Source organism: Ascaphus truei, chromosome 6, assembly GCF_040206685.1.
Source record: "Ascaphus truei isolate aAscTru1 chromosome 6, aAscTru1.hap1, whole genome shotgun sequence".
Lineage (NCBI taxonomy): Eukaryota > Metazoa > Chordata > Amphibia > Anura > Ascaphidae > Ascaphus > Ascaphus truei.
In genome coordinates this window covers 116,144,177-116,164,929 of record NC_134488.1, presented here as the reverse complement: position 1 = coordinate 116,164,929, position 20,753 = coordinate 116,144,177, and the positions used below count along the sequence as shown (strand labels likewise).

General features: G+C 49.2%; 1 protein-coding gene and 1 long non-coding RNA gene across 2 annotated transcripts in view; one reads left to right on the top strand and one right to left on the bottom strand.

Moving 5' to 3' along the window:
- The first annotated feature begins 1,543 nt into the window (after positions 1–1,543).
- ARHGEF19 (Rho guanine nucleotide exchange factor 19) overlaps positions 1,544–20,753 on the top strand; it is a 67,882-nt gene continuing 48,672 nt past the window's right edge. Inside the window, exon 1 of the mRNA XM_075605946.1 lies at positions 1,544–2,261. Coding sequence (XP_075462061.1) covers positions 2,257–2,261 — 5 coding nt within the window. The 5' untranslated portion in view covers positions 1,544–2,256. The remainder of the gene's footprint in view (positions 2,262–20,753) is intronic.
- LOC142497725 (uncharacterized) lies at positions 3,055–12,786 on the bottom strand. The gene is made up of 4 exons (XR_012802309.1): positions 12,365–12,786; positions 10,547–10,584; positions 7,301–7,439; positions 3,055–3,643 (listed from the first exon to the last, which is right to left on the bottom strand). It is a non-coding gene; the product is annotated as an uncharacterized LOC142497725 (long non-coding RNA).

The window sequence follows — 20,753 nt, the reverse complement described above, 5'->3', positions numbered from 1 at the left end:
GGCAAAGGTTTCCACATTCCCACTTCAGAGGCCAGCGCCTTAAACCCTTGACTGACAGAGAGGCCAGCAACGTGCTAGGCAATGCCCCGCTGGCTCCTCTGGCAACCAAGGGGTTAATCCAACTCCATCTGGAATGAGCCTCTCGGACTTCAATAGAGAGTTTCATTCTTTGAAGCCAGAAGTCTGTCATTTTTAAACCCAAAACCCTGCCCCACTAATGAAGGCCCCTGGTCCCGGACAGTGATGGATCGAGCCCTTTGTAACGGAACGCCCTGCAAACATTGTCTGAGCATTTACATGCTCCTTGGGTAGTCAAAGTGTAAATATGTGCCATGCTAATGGTGGCAGCGGTAGGTGTTATGTTCAGGAGGGGTGGGCTGTTATTATCCGGTTTCTATGCGCAGGAATTGCCACCCGTAGGAGGGTATTTACCTCCAGAACAGCAATGTGACCATTACCAAGCCTTGGCTTCATCGTCCCATTTCCTGGTCTGTGGGCAACTTTAATATAACTTATTAGGGTCCGAAGAATGGACTGTCCGGCGTCTCTGTCAGTTGTGAGGTATTTGGCTGCATTTAACTTTCATTGCGGGTGTAGTTCCCTCACTGCTACAGGTGCCTGAGCGACGCTGGGGTTGCTCAAGGACCAGGGCCAGGCCCCTGATTGAGCCTCCTGTACTGAAGCAGGGATATCCTGTACACCTGACATGTTGGTGGCCCTTGAGGACCGGAGGACATTGCACGTACAGATGGCCATTCTGACTCCCTGGTCGGCCCCCCAGAGCAACATCTCAGCCGCAGTCACAATCACCCCTAGAAATCAGCCACTGGGACCACCAGACTCTGGTCCCAACCTTGAGGATGTTCCTTGAGTGTCACCACGCACCTAAAGGACGATTATAACAGCTGTAACAATGCACTAGTCCGTGACACCGTCATCTGCTAAACTGCCCGCTAACACTGTACAATTGAACAATGTTAGGGGGCGCTGAAATGGAATTAAAGCCCCGGTTCAACGCAGTGAGAAATGAGGTAATATAGTTTACTTAGCAGTAACATCTATTAGAACTCATAGAGGTTGGTTGTCATTAACTGTGTGTTACCCAATGATCCCCACATTAAATAGTTGGTAAGAGTACTTTCGTTGATTCTGCTTGGTTGCACGGGTGGGTCAGGCGGTGCTGGTCCATTGACCACTGTTTGCTCCTTGAAAATGTTGTTTGCCTATGAAGAGCTTCTCGGGTGATGTGTGTCTGTGTATTTATCCACCTCGGCTCTTCTCCCGCCTTCCCTCCCCACTGACAAAGCAGACTTAACCCCTCCACTTACACTGGCACTTACACACATGCAGCTAGGGCCTGTGGCATGAGCCAGTCTCTCCTTTCCCAGATGTGCAAACAGAATCTCCCTGTTATTTTGGGAGTTGCCAAACCAGTTCTGTGTTTGTTAGCAGAGACATGTCTGCAGGGATTGGGAGACGGTGGGAGGGGGGTAGGAGGCGTGTGAGTGGGACCAGGCAGGGCATGTCAGCACAGCTCTGGGATCCAGCTCTCCCTCCCTCCCGCACTGTGTCCCCAGTGTGCAAACAGAAAGGATATTAGAATCTCACAGACACACACAGACTGTACACACACACACACTGGGCACAAACACATAGCTGGTAGCAATGCTCAACAGATGCTAATGATGACATAACTAGAAAGAGGGGGATAGAGAGAGAGAAGAATGAGGCAGAGCAGGGGACGGAAGGAAAAGTGAGGAGTAAGAGGGGCGGAGAGACAGGAAAAGAAGCCAGAAGACATCTTAAAAAGTTGGTGGAAAGAGAGAGTGTGCGGGGATAGAGGGAAAGGGAGTGAGAGCGAGGGATGGAGAGAAGGGAAGAAAGAGCAGGATAGGGACATAGAGATAGAGAGAGAACGGGGGAAGGGAAGGAAAGAAAGTAGCATCAGACAAAAGGGAGAATGTGAAAGGGGTTTTACATGGAGAACAGAGAAAGAGACTTTACCAAACACCTGCCAGGACACAAAGAGGGAAGGAGGGAGGGACAGAGCCAGACAAAGAGTGAGGGCCAGATAGCCCGGCAGAGAGGCTGCATGAGACAGATACTGTGGGCTTGGAGTTTGCCTGGAATCTCGGGGCACACTGCTGCTCTCTCTGTGTCCCACATCTGATGCAGGCAGAGCTGTGCCTGGGGCCCCCGCAGCGATGCCACGTTCTGCCTGGAGAGAGAGGAGCGTGATGTTGAAAGATTCACTAAATGAGGTATTGTAACTTTTCTGTGGTGCTCTCCCTGCTGGGCGGGGGACATCAGGAGTCACATTAAGGGGGATATCCTTTAAACGGCGATAGTGCCGAACGCACAGAAACTCCTATTGAAGTCAAAGGGAGCTCCCGTGGGATGGTGGTCCCCGATCGGCACTGTTGCAGTTTTAATGAATAGCCCCTTAAGAATCTCAAGTTGGTGCTGTGTCTATATGCGCGAATGGCGACTATTGTAGTATTAAAGCAGGGGTGGGCAACTCCAGTCCTCAGGGGGCCACCAACAGGTCAGGTTTTCCGGATATCTCGTGACTCAATCAGTGGCTCAGTCGAAGCAGTGACTGATAGAAGCAGGGATATCCTGAAAACCTGACCTGTTGGTGGCCCTTGAGGACTGGCGTTTCCCACCCCAGTATGCAAAACGGGGGGCCACGAAACTGCATTCAACGTATCAAAGAAAACGGTCCTACAGGATACAATGGGATTCTGTGCTGTGCTAAACATGGGGCATTTTCCTGGCTCCAGTTTCGCAGCCACGTGAATGGAATACACAACTCCCGATGCATCAGCACGCTGCTTCACGTGTGTGGCGCTGATCCTGGTAGGGATTGGAGCAGCCCGCGCAGGAGTTACTCAGTGAAAGTTTGACGGTGCCATTTTCCTTTCACCCTGCATTGTCTCGGGCGGCCAGTTGGCATTTTCTCCTTTGCCCAAGAAATCAGCATCAAAAAATAACAAACTCAAGTAACGAGTTTCATGCGTGAAAAATACCCCCCCCCCCATCCCAACCCCCAAATATTGTTTGCTCAGCTATATATAGCTAATTGCGTCACCCGGAGTGACATCTCCCAGTGTATATATAACTCACACCGTGTGGCAGGTTATCACATGTGCACCAGACACTTTATTGTTGCATTGTAAATATTACAGAAGGGCCAGCAGTTGTGGGGTTAATATATGATGGTTTGCGGTTTCTTTGCTGATTGCGCTAAGCGTGCGCACTGCAGTGAATGGCGGGTTTCATGGAAATACAGCCCACCTTTCTACCAATCTGGGGTACGTCGCACTTGTTCCCCCGTCTCCGGGCACCAGATTTAAAGCTGCAATCGCGCCCAAATAACCGTTTTCTTTTGGAGGGGGTTGCGTTGGGCCCGGCAGAGATAGACCCCGTGCTATTTTTAGCTCAGGGGACACCCTCCCCCGTTCCCGGGGTGCTTACCGGTTTAGTTAGCGGTGTTTAAACGGCTGTACAATAGGAAGCCACAAGCGGTGACGCTGCAGCTCTCTCTTGGCCCCCAGGACACGCAGGATCTGGCAGCCGGGTTCGTGTCCTGAAGGAGAAGGGGCCCCGCGGTGCGGCTGCAGGGGGTCCCCCGGCCCCTCTGCTGCAAAAATAAATGTTATTGCTTTAAGAGTTGTGCTGTTACATGAAGAAGTGGCACAGAGCCATACAGTCCTAGAGGTGACACGTCTGTATGTATCCCTGTGCCATACAGTCCTAGAGGTGACAGTCTGTGTATGTATCCCTGTGCCATGCAGTCCTAGAGGTGACACGTCTGTATGTATCCCTGTGCCATGCAGTCCTAGAGGTGACACGTCTGTGTATGTATCCCTGTGCCATGCAGTCCTAGAGGTGACACGTCTGTGTATGTATCCCTGTGCCATGCAGTCCTAGAGGTGACACGTCTGTATGTATCCCTGTGCCATACAGTCCTAGAGGTGACACGTCTGTGTATGTATCCCTGTGCCATGCAGTCCTAGAGGTGACAGTCTGTGTATGTATCTCTATGCCATACAGTCCTAGAGGTGACAGTCTGTGTATGTATCTCTATGCCATACAGTCCTAGAGGTGACAGTCTGTGTATGTATCCCTGTGCCATACAGTCCTAGAGGTGACACTGTGTATGTATCTCTATGCCATACAGCCCTAGAGGTGACACGTCTGTATGTATCCCTGTGCCATGCAGTCCTAGAGGTGACATTGTGTATGTATCTCTGTGCCATACAGTCCTAGAGGTGACATTATGTGTATGTATCTCTGTGCCATACAGTCCTAGAGGTGACATTATGTGTATGTATCTCTGTGCCATACAGTCCTAGAGGTGACAGTCTGTGTATGTATCCCTGTGCCACACAGTCCTAGAGGTGACAGTCTGTATGTATCCCTGTGCCATACAGTCCTAGAGGTGACACGTCTGTATGTATCCCTGTGCCATGCAGTCCTAGAGGTGACACGTCTGTATGTATCCCTGTGCCATACAGTCCTAGAGGTGACAGTCTGTGTATGTATCTCTGTGCCATGCAGTCCTAGAGGTGACAGTCTGTGTATGTATCTCTGTGCCATACAGTCCTAGAGGTGACACGTCTGTATGTATCCCTGTGCCATGCAGTCCTAGAGGTGACAGTCTGTGTATGTATCTCTGTGCCATACAGTCCTAGAGGTGACACGTCTGTATGTATCCCTGTGCCATGCAGTCCTAGAGGTGACACGTCTGTATGTATCTCTGTGCCATGCAGTCCTAGAGGTGACAGTCTGTGTATGTATCTCTGTGCCATGCAGTCCTAGAGGTGACAGTCTGTGTATGTATCCCTGTGCCATACAGTCCTAGAGGTGACAGTCTGTGTATGTATCCCTGTGCCATACAGTCCTAGAGGTGACAGTCTGTGTATGTATCCCTGTGCCATACAGTCCTAGAGGTGACACGTCTGTATGTATCCCTGTGCCATACAGTCCTAGAGGTGACAGTCTGTGTATGTATCCCTGTGCCATACAGTCCTAGAGGTGACACGTCTGTATGTATCCCTGTGCCATACAGCCCTAGAGGTGACAGTCTGTGTATGTATCCCTATGCCATACAGTCCTAGAGGTGACAGTCTGTGTATGTATCCCTATGCCATACAGTCCTAGAGGTGACAGTCTGTGTATGTATCCCTATGCCATACAGTCCTAGAGGTGACAGTCTGTGTATGTATCCCTATGCCATACAGTCCTAGAGGTGACACGTCTGTATGTATCCCTGTGCCATACAGCCCTAGAGGTGACAGTCTGTGTATGTATCCCTATGCCATACAGTCCTAGAGGTGACAGTCTGTGTATGTATCCCTATGCCATACAGTCCTAGAGGTGACAGTCTGTGTATGTATCCCTATGCCATACAGTCCTAGAGGTGACACGTCTGTATGTATCCCTGTGCCATACAGCCCTAGAGGTGACAGTCTGTGTATGTATCCCTATGCCATACAGTCCTAGAGGTGACAGTCTGTGTATGTATCCCTATGCCATACAGTCCTAGAGGTGACAGTCTGTGTATGTATCCCTATGCCATACAGTCCTAGAGGTGACAGTCTGTGTATGTATGTATCCCTGTGCCATACAGTCCTAGAGGTGACAGTCTGTGTATGTATCCCTATGCCATACAGTCCTAGAGGTGACAATGTGTATGTATCCCTGTGCCATACAGCCCTAGAAGTGACATTGTGTATGTATCCCTGTGCCATACAGCACTAGAGGTGACATTATGTGTATGTATCTCTGTGCCATACAGTCCTAGAGGTGACAATGTGTATGTATCCCTGTGCCATACAGCCCTAGAGGTGACATTATGTGTATGTATCCCTGTGCCATACAGCCCTAGAGGTGACATTATGTGTATGTATCCCTGTGCCATACAGCCCTAGAGGTGACATTATGTGTATGTATCCCTGTGCCATACAGCACTAGAGGTGACATTGTGTATGTATCTCTATGCTATACAGCACTAGAGGTGACAGTCTGTGTATGTATCCCTGTGCCATACAGCCCTAGAGGTGACATTGTGTATGTATCCCTGTGCCATACAGCACTAGAGGTGACATTATATGTATGTATCTCTGTGCCATACAATCCTAGAGGTGACATTATGTGTATGTATCCCTGTGCCATACAGCCCTAGAGGTGACAATGTGTATGTATCCCTGTACCATACAGCCCTAGAGGTGACATTGTGTATGTATCTCTATGCCATACAGCCCTAGAGGTGACATTATGTGTATGTATCCCTGTGCCATACAGTCCTACAGGTGAAAGTCTGTGTATGTACAGTATGTATCCCTGTGCCATACAGCCCTAAAGGTGACATTATGTGTATGTATCTCTGTGCCATACAGTCCTAGAGGTGACATTATGTGTATGTATCTCTGTGCCATACAGTCCTAGAGGTGACATTATGTGTATGTATGTCTATGCCATACAGTCCTAGAGGTGACAGTCTGTGTATGTATTCCTATGCCATACAGTCCTAGAGGTGACAGTCTGTGTATGTATTCCTATGCCATACAGTCCTAGAGGTGACATTATGTGTATGTATGTCTATGCCATACAGTCCTAGAGGTGACATTATGTGTATGTATGTCTATGCCATACAGTCCTAGAGGTGACAGTCTGTGTATGTATGTCTATGCCATACAGCCCTAAAGGTGACATTATGTGTATGTATCTCTGTGCCATACAGTCCTAGAGGTGACAGTCTGTGTATGTATCTATATGCCATACAGGCCTTGAGGTGGAAGATACTGCACAATTACAGACTCTACAACCCGGTTGCATTGTGAGATACAATAACACATATGTGCATCTTTCTGTCAGAGGGGCGACACTTTGCACCTGTTTGCGGCTCTATAATTGTATGTGACCCCTGTGTCGTATCCTTGCATTGCTTTGCATGCACACGTAGTGGGGCAGAGAGGGGAGGGAGTCCTAGAGGTGACAGGCTCTGTAGCCCTGCACCTTCCTATCCTTGAGGTTGCAATGTGCTTTCCCCCTGTCCCATGCTGTATCACAGCCCTTAGTTCTTTTGATCTCCTCCTTCACATGTTGCTCTCCCTTCCCTCTGACTCCCCCACCATGCTTCTCTCCACACATCACCAGACATGGCCCGGGGGGGAGCTTTCTCTAACCTGCCAGTCAGAGGGAAGGGCAGGGGAGCGTGCCAGGGGCGGGCTGCGGGTAGAACAGGAGATACCCACTCTGAGGGAGCAGGACAAAGAGCTCGGAAACTCATTACCTTCTAAACCTGCGGGAGGTGGAACAGAACAAGCACGTTTTGGGGACCTGTGGAGGACCTCAACATCCATTCAAGTCACTTGTTTTAATGTCGTTAGCATCAAAAATCTCCTCCAAGTCGGGCCTGAGATAAATTCAGCCTGCGTTAAAAAAGACAGTCGTTCAACACATTGTTGATATTTGGCACATCTGCAGAAAAGAATAAATATATATTTTCTGAGCTGTGGAACTAATCACTTATTTGGACACTTGGGCCCATATTTACTACACACAGTGTTCTGCCACAGGATCCCTTCTAGGGTTGCCAGGTGGCGTCTCCAAAAATACTGGAAACAATGGTGAATGGTGCAACACGCATGAGGCATGCATATACACATATACACACACACCCCGCTGCTCCATACTGCTTCCTCCTCTCCTTGGCCACACTCCTGGCTCCTGATTGGCAGCATTACCCAGCAACAGTCAATCCGGATTGTGGAAGCTGCCCAGCCCCCTAGCAACAGCCCGGCTCTCTCCTTGCTCTGGGAAATCCTGTGGCACCCCCCAAGCCAGTCAGGTCACTATGTCCAGAGAGGTAATACCGGTATACACATAAATGTCCAGATAGATAATACCGGTATATGCATACACGTCCAGAGAGGTAATATCGGTATACACATACACGTCCAGAGAGGTAATACCGGTATACACATACACGTCCAGAGAGGTAATACCGGTATACACATACATGTCCAGATAGATAATACCGGTATATGCATACACGTCCAGAGAGGTAATATCGGTATACACATACACGTCCAGAGAGGTAATACCGGTATACACATACATGTCCAGAGAGGTAATACCGGTATACACATACACGCCCAGAGAGGTAATACCGGTATACACATACACGTCCAGAGAGGTAATACCGGTATACACATACATGTCCAGATAGATAATACCGGTATATGCATACACGTCCAGAGAGGTAATATCGGTATACACATACACGTCCAGAGAGGTAATATCGGTATACACATACACGTCCAGAGAGGTAATACCGGTATACACATACATGTCCAGAGAGGTAATACCGGTATACACATACACGCCCAGAGAGGTAATACCGGTATACACATACATGTCCAGAGAGGTAATACCGGTATACACATACATGTCCAGAGAGGTAATACCGGTATACACATACATGTCCAGAGAGGTAATACCGGTATACACATACATGTCCAGAGAGGTAATACCGGTATACACATACATGTCCAGAGAGGTAATACCGGTATACACATACACACCCAGAGAGGTAATACCGGTATACACATACACGTCCAGAGAGGTAATATCGGTATACACATACACGTCCAGAGAGGTAATACCGGTATACACATACATGTCCAGAGAGGTAATACCGGTATACACATACATGTCCAGAGAGGTAATACCGGTATACACATACATGTCCAGAGAGGTAATACCGGTATACACATACATGTCCAGAGAGGTAATACCGGTATACACATACATGTCCAGAGAGGTGATACCGGTATACACGTACATGTCCAGAGAGGTAATACCGGTGTATACACATACACGCCCAGAGAGGTAATACCGGTATAAATATACATGTCCAGAGAGGTAATACTGGTATACACATACACACATACATGTCCAGAGAGGAAATACCGGTATAAATATACATGTCCAGAGAGGTAATACTGGTATACACATACACACCCAGAGAGGTAATACCGGTATACACATACATGTCCAAAGAGGTAATACCGGTATACACATACATGGCCAGAGAGGTAATACCGGTATACACATACATGTCCAAAGAGGTAATACCGGTATACACATACATGTCCAGAGAGGTAATACCGGTGTATACACATACACGCCCAGAGAGGTAATACCGGTGTATACACATACATGTGCAGAGAGGTAATACCGGTATACACATACATGGCCAGAGAGGTAATACCGGTATACACATACATGTGCAGAGAGGTAATACCGGTATACGCATACATGTCCAGAGAGGTAATACCTGTATACACATACATGTGCAGAGAGGTAATACCGGTATACACATACATGGCCAGAGAGGTAATACGGTATACGCATACATGGCCAGAGAGGTAATACCGGTATACACATACATGTCCAGAGAGTTAATACCGGTATACACATACATGTGCAGAGAGGTAATACCGGTATACGCATACATGTCCAGAGAGGTAATACCTGTATACACATACATGTGCAGAGAGGTAATACGGTATACACATACATGGCCAGAGAGGTAATACGGTATACGCATACATGGCCAGAGAGGTAATACGGTATACACATACATGGCCAGAGAGGTAATACCGGTATACACATACATGTGCAGAGAGGTAATACCTGTATACACATACATGTGCAGAGAGGTAATACCGGAATACACATACATGTCCAGAGAGGTAATACCGGTATACACATACATGTACAGAGAGGTAATACCGGTATACACATACATGGCCAGAGAGGTAATACGGTATACGCATACATGGCCAGAGAGGTAATACCGGTATACACATACATGTGCAGAGAGGTAATACCGGTATACACATACATGGCCAGAGAGGTAATACCGGTATACACATACATGTACAGAGAGGTAATACCGGTATACGCATACATGGCCAGAGAGGTAATACGGTATACACATACATGTACAGAGAGGTAATACCGGTATACGCATACATGGCCAGAGAGGTAATACCGGTTTACGCATACACGCCCAGAGAGGTAATACCGGTATACACATACATGCCCAGAGAGGTAATACCGGTATACGCATACATGGCCAGAGAGGTAGTACCGGATACATACATGTCCAGTATTATCGCTCATTTTTCACTGGACAAGTGTCCAATTACAGGACAGTCTCGTTCAATACTGGACCCCTGACAACCCTCCCTTCTGGTGCTGGGAGATCCCTCATTGACTTACGGCAGAAAACTGCTTAGCAGATGTGGCCCTTAATGTTTTGAAATGCTGGCACTGGACCCCTTATTGAGACTGTTCAATACCTACACCTCCTTGAAAAAGCGCCATAGGGGGCGTGAAACGCGTGGGAGGAGGGTTTTTTTTCTTTCTGTCTATGGTTTTTCTGTAGTTCAATAAATTGATTTGAGTTCATTTTGCTGGCGAGTTTCCCGATTTGTCCACGGAGCGGCAGTGCCTTTGATCTACCTACCTCTTCAATATCAGCCTGGCGTGTCCTCCCCGTCTCTCCTGGGTAGAGAATGATGGAAAAACATTCATTCTTCTGATGGAGAGAAATTAAACGTAATGCAGGCAGACATATTAAATATGACCCTCGGAAATAGGCACAGTGTTCCTTGTTGGGCCAGATTTCAGTTAAAATTACAGCCATTTAAATTCTGGAACCAGCACCAGTATTTGGTATTACTTTTTGATTTTCTTTTCCAGGAGTAAATGTGAATTCTTCCCTAAAGGTGCAGTTCCACTTATCAGCATATAACGGTGTGGCAGCAAAGTGAAAACACTCAGCTTTGTAACCTTCTTTATCATTTTAATACAAGGTGATAATTGCCCCAAAAAGGTGTTTTGTAAACTAGTTTCAGGGATTTCACCAGAAAAAATGCCAATGCACATAGGGGTGCCAGGCGGCTTCTCCAAAAATACGAGACAATGGTGAAAGGTGCGACGCGCTCGACACACACACACACCTCTCTGGTCCATGCAGTTTCCTTCTCCCCTTAGCCCTCCCCAGCCTCCGGACACCTCCTCCTGATTTGCTGCATTAGGCCGCGCTTATAGTGCTGGCGACAGCGACATCGCGGCAAAACAAATACATTGCCGCCGTCGCGTGCGCTTATAGTAAAACGCGACGGAGCGGTCACAATCGCTGGAAGTTATCTCTATTTGATTTTCCAGCGACCGTCGCCGGCACTATAAGCGTAGCCTTACCCGTGAGGCTGGAGGAAGCTGCCCAGCCCCCTAGCAACAGTCCTACTCTCTCCCTGCTCGTTGAAATCCCGCAGCCTCCCAAGCCGGTCAGGTCACTATGACTTCCTAGGGGTGTCCAGATGTCCCGGTTTAGCCGGACAGTCCCGTTTTTTCAGGCTCTGTCCCGGTTTTGTATCCCCCTGGCGAGCGCCGACTGTGCATCCACGAAGAGCACTTACCGACCGGGCATGCACAATCGTGCGCATGCGCGACCGGCTTGCTCTGATCGCTCATGCGCATGAGTGATCGGCAAACGCCGTTCGCACATACGCAGTCGGCAAACGCCATTTGCACACGCGCAGCCGGCAAGTGCCGATTGCGCATGCATGGTCAACAAGCACTCTTCGCGCAATCTGCGCTCGCCGTTCACGCAGTCGGCGAGCGCCAACTGCATGCGCGACATTTTTCACGGTTTTTGCCAGGACAAATATGATCACTAATAATACCGGTATACACATACGTGTCCAGTATTACCTCTCATTTTTTTTACTGGACAGTGTCCAAACACAGGACAGTCCTGTTCAATACTGGACACCTGGCAGCCCTTGCAGCTGAGCGCTTCCACCAAACGCCTCCAGATGTACTGCAATGCATTGCCATTTAATTGCATTCAGTTGCTTTATTTGTGTAAGTGACACCTCTGTCAGTAAAGCCATTAGCATCTCGGTAACACAGTCTGCATGTGAATGTGACACCTCTCACCATCAGCCCGGCTCGGTCAGTGAAAGAGTTAAATCACTGTGCACGGGTAGGAGTGCTGGCACAACCAGGGAACCGGCCTGCTTAGAATAACAGACCTCAGGTTCCCAGCTATCTGTACAGGTCAGTAACATAAAAGCACATGATGGCATAATAACCCAGTCACCTGTAATGGGATTTTATATCCAAGTGAAAGGTGCCACGTTTAGAGCATGTGTTTAGTAAGTATGTGACACCCCTATCCCACCCGGCTGTGTACAGATAGGGTGTGCATGTATAACAGTCTCATACTCTCCCTGACAGGGTTTAGACCTGCCCATAGAGTGTCAGCTCAGTTGGTTACCTCTTATCTCAGGGTCTACTCTCCTTGAGGTCAGGCCAAGGCTGTAGAGGAGAGGGGTGTAGGTGCAGGACAAATGGAAAGGGCGCCAGGAACTTTTAACTTGGTGGTGTTTGTTGTCAGCAGGATTAGCATACAAAACAGCAGTAATCAGGACAGGCTTTAGTGAACGTAACAGTAACCTTTACTCCTCCAGACAGGAGTTCCCTGTAGGCATTGCAGAACCAGAACGTCACGCTATTCATTGAACGTGGAGGCTGGCTTCACCACCTAACACACAAGAGCAGCCTCTCTTGGTCACCTAGCTCAAGGACCCCACACTCAGGAATCTCATCCCCATCTGTTGAACCAAGCAGAACGGCTTCCCTTTATCTCCCGGCCTGAGTATAGAATAGCAGCTTTGGGTGCATCCCCTGGAGACTGGAGCTCACACCTTACCTAAGGGTAAAAAGAAGGGCCCCCCACCTTATATACCACCCAGGGGGTGTGAACATTCTGCCCCCGAGTCTGTCACCCCCCCACCAACCACATGACCTCCTACAGTAGCACGTTCCAGGCCTTGCCAGACAGGGCATGTGCCTGAAACTGCAACATTATAACATACACAGGAGATAACTCACATGCACAGCCTCGTGCTAGTTGTTAACTGTGGCACTGCCAGCAACGGCCATAGGGTTACATGTAAACAGGGGCCTAATTTAGCAAGGGGGCTACAAGTAGCTCGCCTGAGGAAGAGAAATTGTACCAGGGTGATCTTTATGGTTTTGTTACGCTCTAGCTCAGGGGCGGGCAACTCCAGGCCTCAAGGGCCACCAACAGGTCAGGTTTTAAGGATATCCCTGTTTCAGCACAGGTGGCTAAATCAGTGGCTTTGACAGTGACTTTATTGAGCCACCTGTGCTGAAGAAGGGACTCTCCCTGCCCCTTTCCCCTTATCAAGTACTTTCAGGATATCCCTGCTTCAGCACAGGTGGCTCAATCTGTGGCTCAGTCGAAGATTTGAAAGGGAAAAGGTGATTTTGACTAACTATTCTTGCACAGGATATATATATATTTTCCTTTTTATTAATTTGTCCATATGATTAAATGATTAACTTGTCAGCGTGTGCTCCTGTCTGCCATTGAAATAATAAAAAGATAAAATCACGTTTCGGGACTGTCTTTGGAGTGGTGTGTTTCCTTCCGTTTCCAGGGACTGGTTTTTTTTCCCTCTCCTTTTTTTGCTTTCATGAAACAATCTATGGAGTTGAATAAATGAAAAACAATAGCAGAAATAGGAAAGGCATCGGGATGCAGAGAAAAGACGGGAAGGGCAAGGGTAACCATGATACAGGTTTATACAATAATATGTAGGTGTAATTTAGACATAATAATAGCAATAATAATAATAATAATACAGTATGTAACTCTCTCGCTGTATATATAGGAAGGTAGGTTACTGGCGTGAATGATCTATGGCAAGATAAATTAGGATTTGATCTAGTTGATGCCCTGGAGTTTTGATAGTACTTAGACAAGGGAGCTCAACTCCAGTTATCAAGACCCCCCCCCCCTAACAGGTCAGGTTTTCAGGATATCCCAGGTTCAGCACAGACGGCTCAATCAGAGGCTGAGTCAAAGACAGCCTCTAATTGTGCCACCTATGCTGAAGCAGGGTGGATGAGGGAAACAAGTCCCTAATTGGGGGCTTTAATGCTGGTAATTGGCTGTGGAAAATAAAGTCCTGATACATTTATAATAAGAGATGGACCACACTCCCCTTCTTCTCTAGGAAACAATCTTCTGACCACAACGTAACTCCAGCCCTGGTATAACCCAACACCATAATATAATAAATGCGGGGAGGAGCTCCAATATTCAGGAGACTGGAGACCTCTGACCTGTCCGACGAGTAGTGTACTCTCCTTGGGTAGTCCCTCTCTGGGTGGGTCCGCTGTCATCCCGTGGCTCCGTGTCATCTCCCAGGGTTCGGCATACCACATTGGCTAGGAAGTAGTCAAGTAGGAAGGAAATCACTATGAGTATACTCACAATGCCGGTACTAGTCCCTCTCCCCGGTGTGTGATTGTTGGGGGAGGATCCTTCCCTATCGCGTGCTTCAGTCCCGAAGGGGACGAAACGCGTCAGAGGATCCTCCTTTGTGCGTTTTTAATTTTTGGCATATATGCCGTAATAACGTTTTTTGCGATGCACACGCCTGCAGCCTGATTCGTTTTCGCAGTGCTCACTCACACACCCCTCCTATGTTGAAGCAGGGACTTATTGAGCCACCTGTGCTGAACAGGGATATCTTGAATACCTGACCTTTTTGGGGGGGGTGGGTTGGTTTGGGGGGGACTGGAGTTGAGCACCCCTGACATGGCGATCTGGTACATCCCATTGATAAAGTCTGGAGTGAGTGTTCCCTGTTTTTCATTAAACAAAGTGATGGTGGGTAGAGGTCCATGTTATAATGGATGAGGAGTAAAGAGTGACACACAGTGTGCTCATTTGGTTGTCATTACCCACAATCCCTGGCTGCAGTGGAAGCATTGCATGCTGGGAGATCATAGGGAAAAGCGTGGCCGCAGACCTGTCTGAGACGTGTGAGTCCTCACAAGTGCACAGGAACAGTTTGCCACTCACATTATACTGTATGAGAACGGTAGATAGTAATCTATCCCCTGAGGTAACAGTTTAAACTTTAAAGCATTAGTCTCCCCACCTCTAGATCATAAACTCTCTCACGAGCAGGGCCCTCATTACCTCTTTGCATCTGTTTGTGCATGTCTGTCCTCACCTGTATGTAACTGTTTATGTTTTTCTAATATACATATATAGCGCTGCAGAATATGTTGGCGCTGCACAAATAAACGGTAATAACAATAATAATTCTTAATTTTTTTCCCCCCCTCATAATTTGAATGAAGCTATTTATACGCCAGGGAATCCCCCAGTTGCAGAGATACCAGAAGAACATAAATATTGTGGCCGGCTCACTCAACCACCACAACAAAGCTTCTCTATTGACCTGCCAGAGTGTCTGACCTGGTGGCCGCCATCTTGTTTCATTTGAACTAGAAAAAAAAGTCCAGCAGGGAGGGGATTACTAAAATGGCGGGAATTAAAAGTAGCATGGTGTATAATAAATCAATAAAAACTGCGGTTATTGCTTTCTTTCGGCCGATTGCGGCGCCCATACTTTCCTCCTGGACAGCTGGTCTTGTCTGGGAGATTCAGGACGTAACCCTTGCGGTGGCAGAGGGTCGTGCCACCTTCCGCTGCCACGGACCCTCCGGCACTTCCTGATCACGTGACCGCGCTTCGCAGCGTTCGCGTGATCGGTTCTGGGTTCCCGGCTGTCGGATTCGGATGTGATGGGGACGCGGGCAGGTCCTCCCCCTTTCAGTGTGCATCGCATACGGCCCTCTACAAAACTAGCAACGGGTAATGGCGTACGGCAGGAGTGGGCCAACTCCGGGCCACCAACAGGTCAGGTTTTAAGGATATCCCTGCTTCAGCATATGTGGCTCAATCATTGACTGAGCCACTGATTGAGCCGCCTGTGCTTAAGCAGGGATATCCCTAAATCCTGACCTGTTGGTGGCTCTTGAGGACTGGAGTTAGCCACTCCTGACATTCACCCAGTAGCCCAAGCACGCTGCCTAGGGGTCACACTTGACTCCTCTCAAATTCAAAAGGTAGCAAAAAGCTATAGTTTCCCCCCCGCAACATAACAAAGATACGCCCTTTCCTCTGCTGCTCGACTGCAAAAACTCTGACTCAGGCCCTCATTCTCTCCCGTCTCGACTACTGTATCCTCCTGCTGTCCGGCCTTCCTGCCTCTCACCTGTCTCCCCTACAATCTATCCTAAACGCTGCTGCCAGAATCACTCTACTCTTTCCTAAATCTGACTCAGCGTCTCCCTACCGAAATCACTCTCCTGTCTTCCTATCAAAAGCTGTATCACACACTCAATTCTCCTCCTCACTTTTAAAGCTTTACACTCTTCTGTTCCTCCTTACATCTCAGCCCTAATTTCTCGTTATACACCATCCCGGCACTTGCGTTCTGCTCAAGGATGTCTTCTCTCTACCCCCTTTGTTTCCAAAGCCCTCTCCCGCCTTTAACCTTTCTCACTGACTGCCCCACACCTCTGGAATGCCCTTCCCCTCAATACCCGACTAGCACCCTCTCCATCCACCTTTAAAACTCACCTTAAAACGCACCTGCTTAAGGAAGCATATGAGTAGCTCGATGGCTTATAATTAACACCTCATACATAAACTTTGGCCCCCCGCATACGCACTTACCAGAACGCCCTCCTACTGTCTCTGTACGTTCTTCCTACCTACCAATTAGATTGTAAGCTCTTCGGAGCAGAGACGCCTTTTCCTAGATGTTACTTATGTCTGAAACACTTCTCCCCTTTATGTGTTATTTGTATTATTTGTTATTTATATGATTGTCACGTATATTACTTCTGTGAAGCGCTATGTACGTTAATGGCTCCATTTAAATAAAGACATATGTAACGGTGTTTCCCCCACCTGATGGGAGATTCTCTCATTACAGCGTGTGTGGTGCATGCTACCTGTTGGTAAGCAGGAGGGCTGAGTTGTTCGCCGATGTTTGTGGCGACACAGGACAGATTTCTGGGTTACATACCCAGCATGGTTCTCTAGCAGTGCAGCGCCTCCATCTGCCGCAGGCTCCAGATGTATGGAGGCGATCTCCTATGATAGAAATGGCTACCTCTTCCCCCAGTAAGATCACACACCAGGCAGGAGGTATATGAAACTGGAACGGTTTATTCTGTTCAGCTCAATGCAGTCACAGCAGGCCTCTGCCCGATGCAGTCTCTGGTGTTGTATCCAGCTGTAGGATGGTCCCTGGACCTGCAATACGGGTCAAGGGTCCACACAGCAGTCCTTGCTCTTCCCTGATCCTCTATCAGGGAAAAGGTGCACACTCACTCTCCCCCAAAGGGAAGAGGAACAGAGAAGACCAGTCTTCAGGCATGCTGTGTGTGACCTTCCTCTCTCAAGTGGGGAGAGGCACTGACTCAATTTGGGCGGAACTCACCCCTTAAGGGCACCAGGTCTGACCCAGGATTGGGAGAACCCAGGCCTGGTTCCATCCCCCTCCCTCCCTGTCACTCAAGGGCACTGCTGGGAGTGGGGAAAACCCATGATAAGTACTGACAGTCCTGCTCTTACCAGGCCATACTTGTAGCCAAGAACCAGTCCTGGCTACACATACAATACAGTGTGCGTCATAAGGGCCCCTGGGGCGGCACTGTTGAAGTACACGGTACGTCAATACGGCACTGAAGGGGTTAAAGCAGGAATCCCACAATCCCCTCCCCCCTTGTAAATCTGTGGGAGGTTGAACCACCCTGGGACCCCCCCAGGTCCAGGAGAAACGTACCTTTGAGAACGCAGAAGCAAAGAGCATATAAGCAAAATAATCTCACTGGAGTTATTCTTACAGTTACATCTCAATGACGAAACGTTAATAGCACAAACATTGGTTTGAGGACAGATGCGTTAATGCCGCATTAAATGATGATTGTACAGGCATTGATTGTTTTTTTGCTGTTTATAGATAAAAATAAAAGGAAGACCTGTAACTTGTGCACTAAAGTCCTTAAAAGAACAAAGGGAAAGAAATGAAAGCCTTCTCTGTGTGTTGTAATAATAATAATAATAATAATAATAATAATAATAATAACAGCTTTATTGCTTAAAGGAGCAATTCCGGCACTTTTTTTTAATGATTATTTCTTAACATTGCACTGAAGCAGGGGGTCTCTGGAGCTGAACCCGTTCATTTCAGCTCTGAGGACCCCCTGCTTTGTGAGATACAGACCCCCAGAGGGGGTGCCGGTATCTCAGCAAAGTTAAAAGCCCCCGCGTCTCGTGGGCCAATAGGAAGCCGAACCTGATGATGTCGCGGCTTCCTATTGGCCCGCAAGGCGCGGGAGCTTTGAAACTCCGCCATTAAGTCAGATCTGCTAGCCGAGCAGAGCAGCTACCGGCACTCCCTATAAGAAGCAGTGGTCCCCGGAGGTGAGATTAGCGAAGCTCCGCTCCAAAGACCCCCTGCTTCAATGCGATGTTAAAAAACAAAAAAAAATGTGCCTGCTTGTATTGCCTCTTTAAGTGCGGTAGCAAAGGGTTAATCATTTCTGCTCTGACGGCCTATAGTACTTCAACCTCTTTTGTGCAAGATGGGGCTGTACAGCATTGCTTGGCTTTGTTTGCAATGCGGTATCCCTCTGGCATAGGGGTTAATTCCCATGTTTCCATTCTAGCCGGTTACTGCACCGCATTCAGCACCAGTGCGGTTACTGCACCGCATTCAGCACCAGTGCGGTTACTGCACCGCATTCAGCACCAGTGCGGTTACTGCACCGCATTCAGCACCAGTGCGGTTACTGCACCTCACTCAGCACCAGTGCGGTTACTGCACCGCATTCAGCACCAGTGCGGTTACTGCACCGCATTCAGCACCAGTGCGGTTACTGCACCGCATTCAGCACCAGTGCGGTTACTGCACCGCATTCAGCACCAGTGCGGTTACTGCACCGCATTCAGCACCAGCGCGGTTACTGCACCGCATTCAGCACCAGTGCGGTTACTGCACCGCATTCAGCACCAGCGCGGTTACTGCACCGCATTCAGCATCAGTGCGGTTACTGCACCGCATTCAGCACCAGCGCGGTTACTGCACCGCATTCAGCACCAGTGCGGTTACTGCACCGCATTCAGCACCAGCGCGGTTACTGCACCGCATTCAGCACCAGTGCGGTTACTGCACCGCATTCAGCACCAGCGCGGTTACTGCACCGCATTCAGCACCAGCGCGGTTACTGCACCGCATTCAGCACCAGCGCGGTTACTGCACCGCATTCAGCACCAGCGCGGTTACTGCACCGCATTCAGCACCAGCGCGGTTACTGCACCGCATTCAGCACCAGCGCGGTTACTGCACCGCATTCAGCACCAGCGCGGTTACTGCACCGCATTCAGCACCAGTGCGATTACTGCACCGCATTCAGCACCAGCGCGGTTACTGCACCGCATTCAGCACCAGTGCGGTTACTGCACCGCATTCAGCACCAGCGCGATTACTGCACCGCATTCAGCACCAGTGCGGTTACTGCACCGCATTCAGCACCAGCGCGGTTACTGCACCGCATTCAGCACCAGTGCGGTTACTGCACCGCATTCAGCACCAGCGCGGTTACTGCACCGCATTCAGCACCAGCGCGGTTACTGCACCGCATTCAGCACCAGCGCGGTTACTGCACCGCATTCAGCACCAGCGCGATTACTGCACCGCATTCAGCACCAGCGCGGTTACTGCACCGCATTCAGCACCAGTGCGGTTACTGCACCGCATTCAGCACCAGCGCGGTTACTGCACCGCATTCAGCACCAGCGCGGTTACTGCACCGCATTCAGCACCAGCGCGATTACTGCACCGCATTCAGCACCAGCGCGGTTACTGCACCGCATTCAGCACCAGTGCGGTTACTGCACCGCATTCAGCACCAGTGCGATTACTGCACCGCATTCAGCACCAGTGCGGTTACTGCACCGCATTCAGCACCAGTGCGATTACTGCACCGCATTCAGCACCAGTGCGGTTACTGCACCGCATTCAGCACCAGTGCGGTTACTGCACCGCATTCAGCACCAGTGCGGTTACTGCACCGCATTCAGCACCAGTGCGGTTACTGCACCGCATTCAGCACCAGTGCGGTTACTGCACCGCATTCAGCACCAGTGCGGTTACTGCACCGCATTCAGCACCAGTGCGGTTACTGCACCGCATTCAGCACCAGTGCGGTTACTGCACCGCATTCAGCACCAGTGCGGTTATTGCACCGCATTAAGCACCAGTGCGATTACTGCACCGCATTCAGCACCAGTGCGATTACTGCACCGCATTCAGCACCAGTGCGGTTACTGCACCGCATTCAGCACCAGTGCGATTACTGCACCGCATTCAGCACCAGTGCGGTTACTGCACCGCATTCAGCACCAGTGCGGTTACTGCACCGCATTCAGCACCAGTGCGATTACTGCACCGCATTCAGCACCAGTGCGGTTACTGCACCGCATTCAGCACCAGTGCGATTACTGCACCGCATTCAGCACCAGTGCGGTTACTGCACCGCATTCAGCACCAGTGCGGTTACTGCACCGCATTCAGCACCAGTGCGGTTACTGCACCGCATTCAGCACCAGTGCGGTTACTGCACCGCATTCAGCACCAGTGCGGTTACTGCACCGCATTCAGCACCAGTGCGGTTACTGCACCGCATTCAGCACCAGTGAGGTTACTGCACCGCATTCAGCACCAGTGAGGTTACTGCACCGCATTCAGCACCAGTGCGATTAC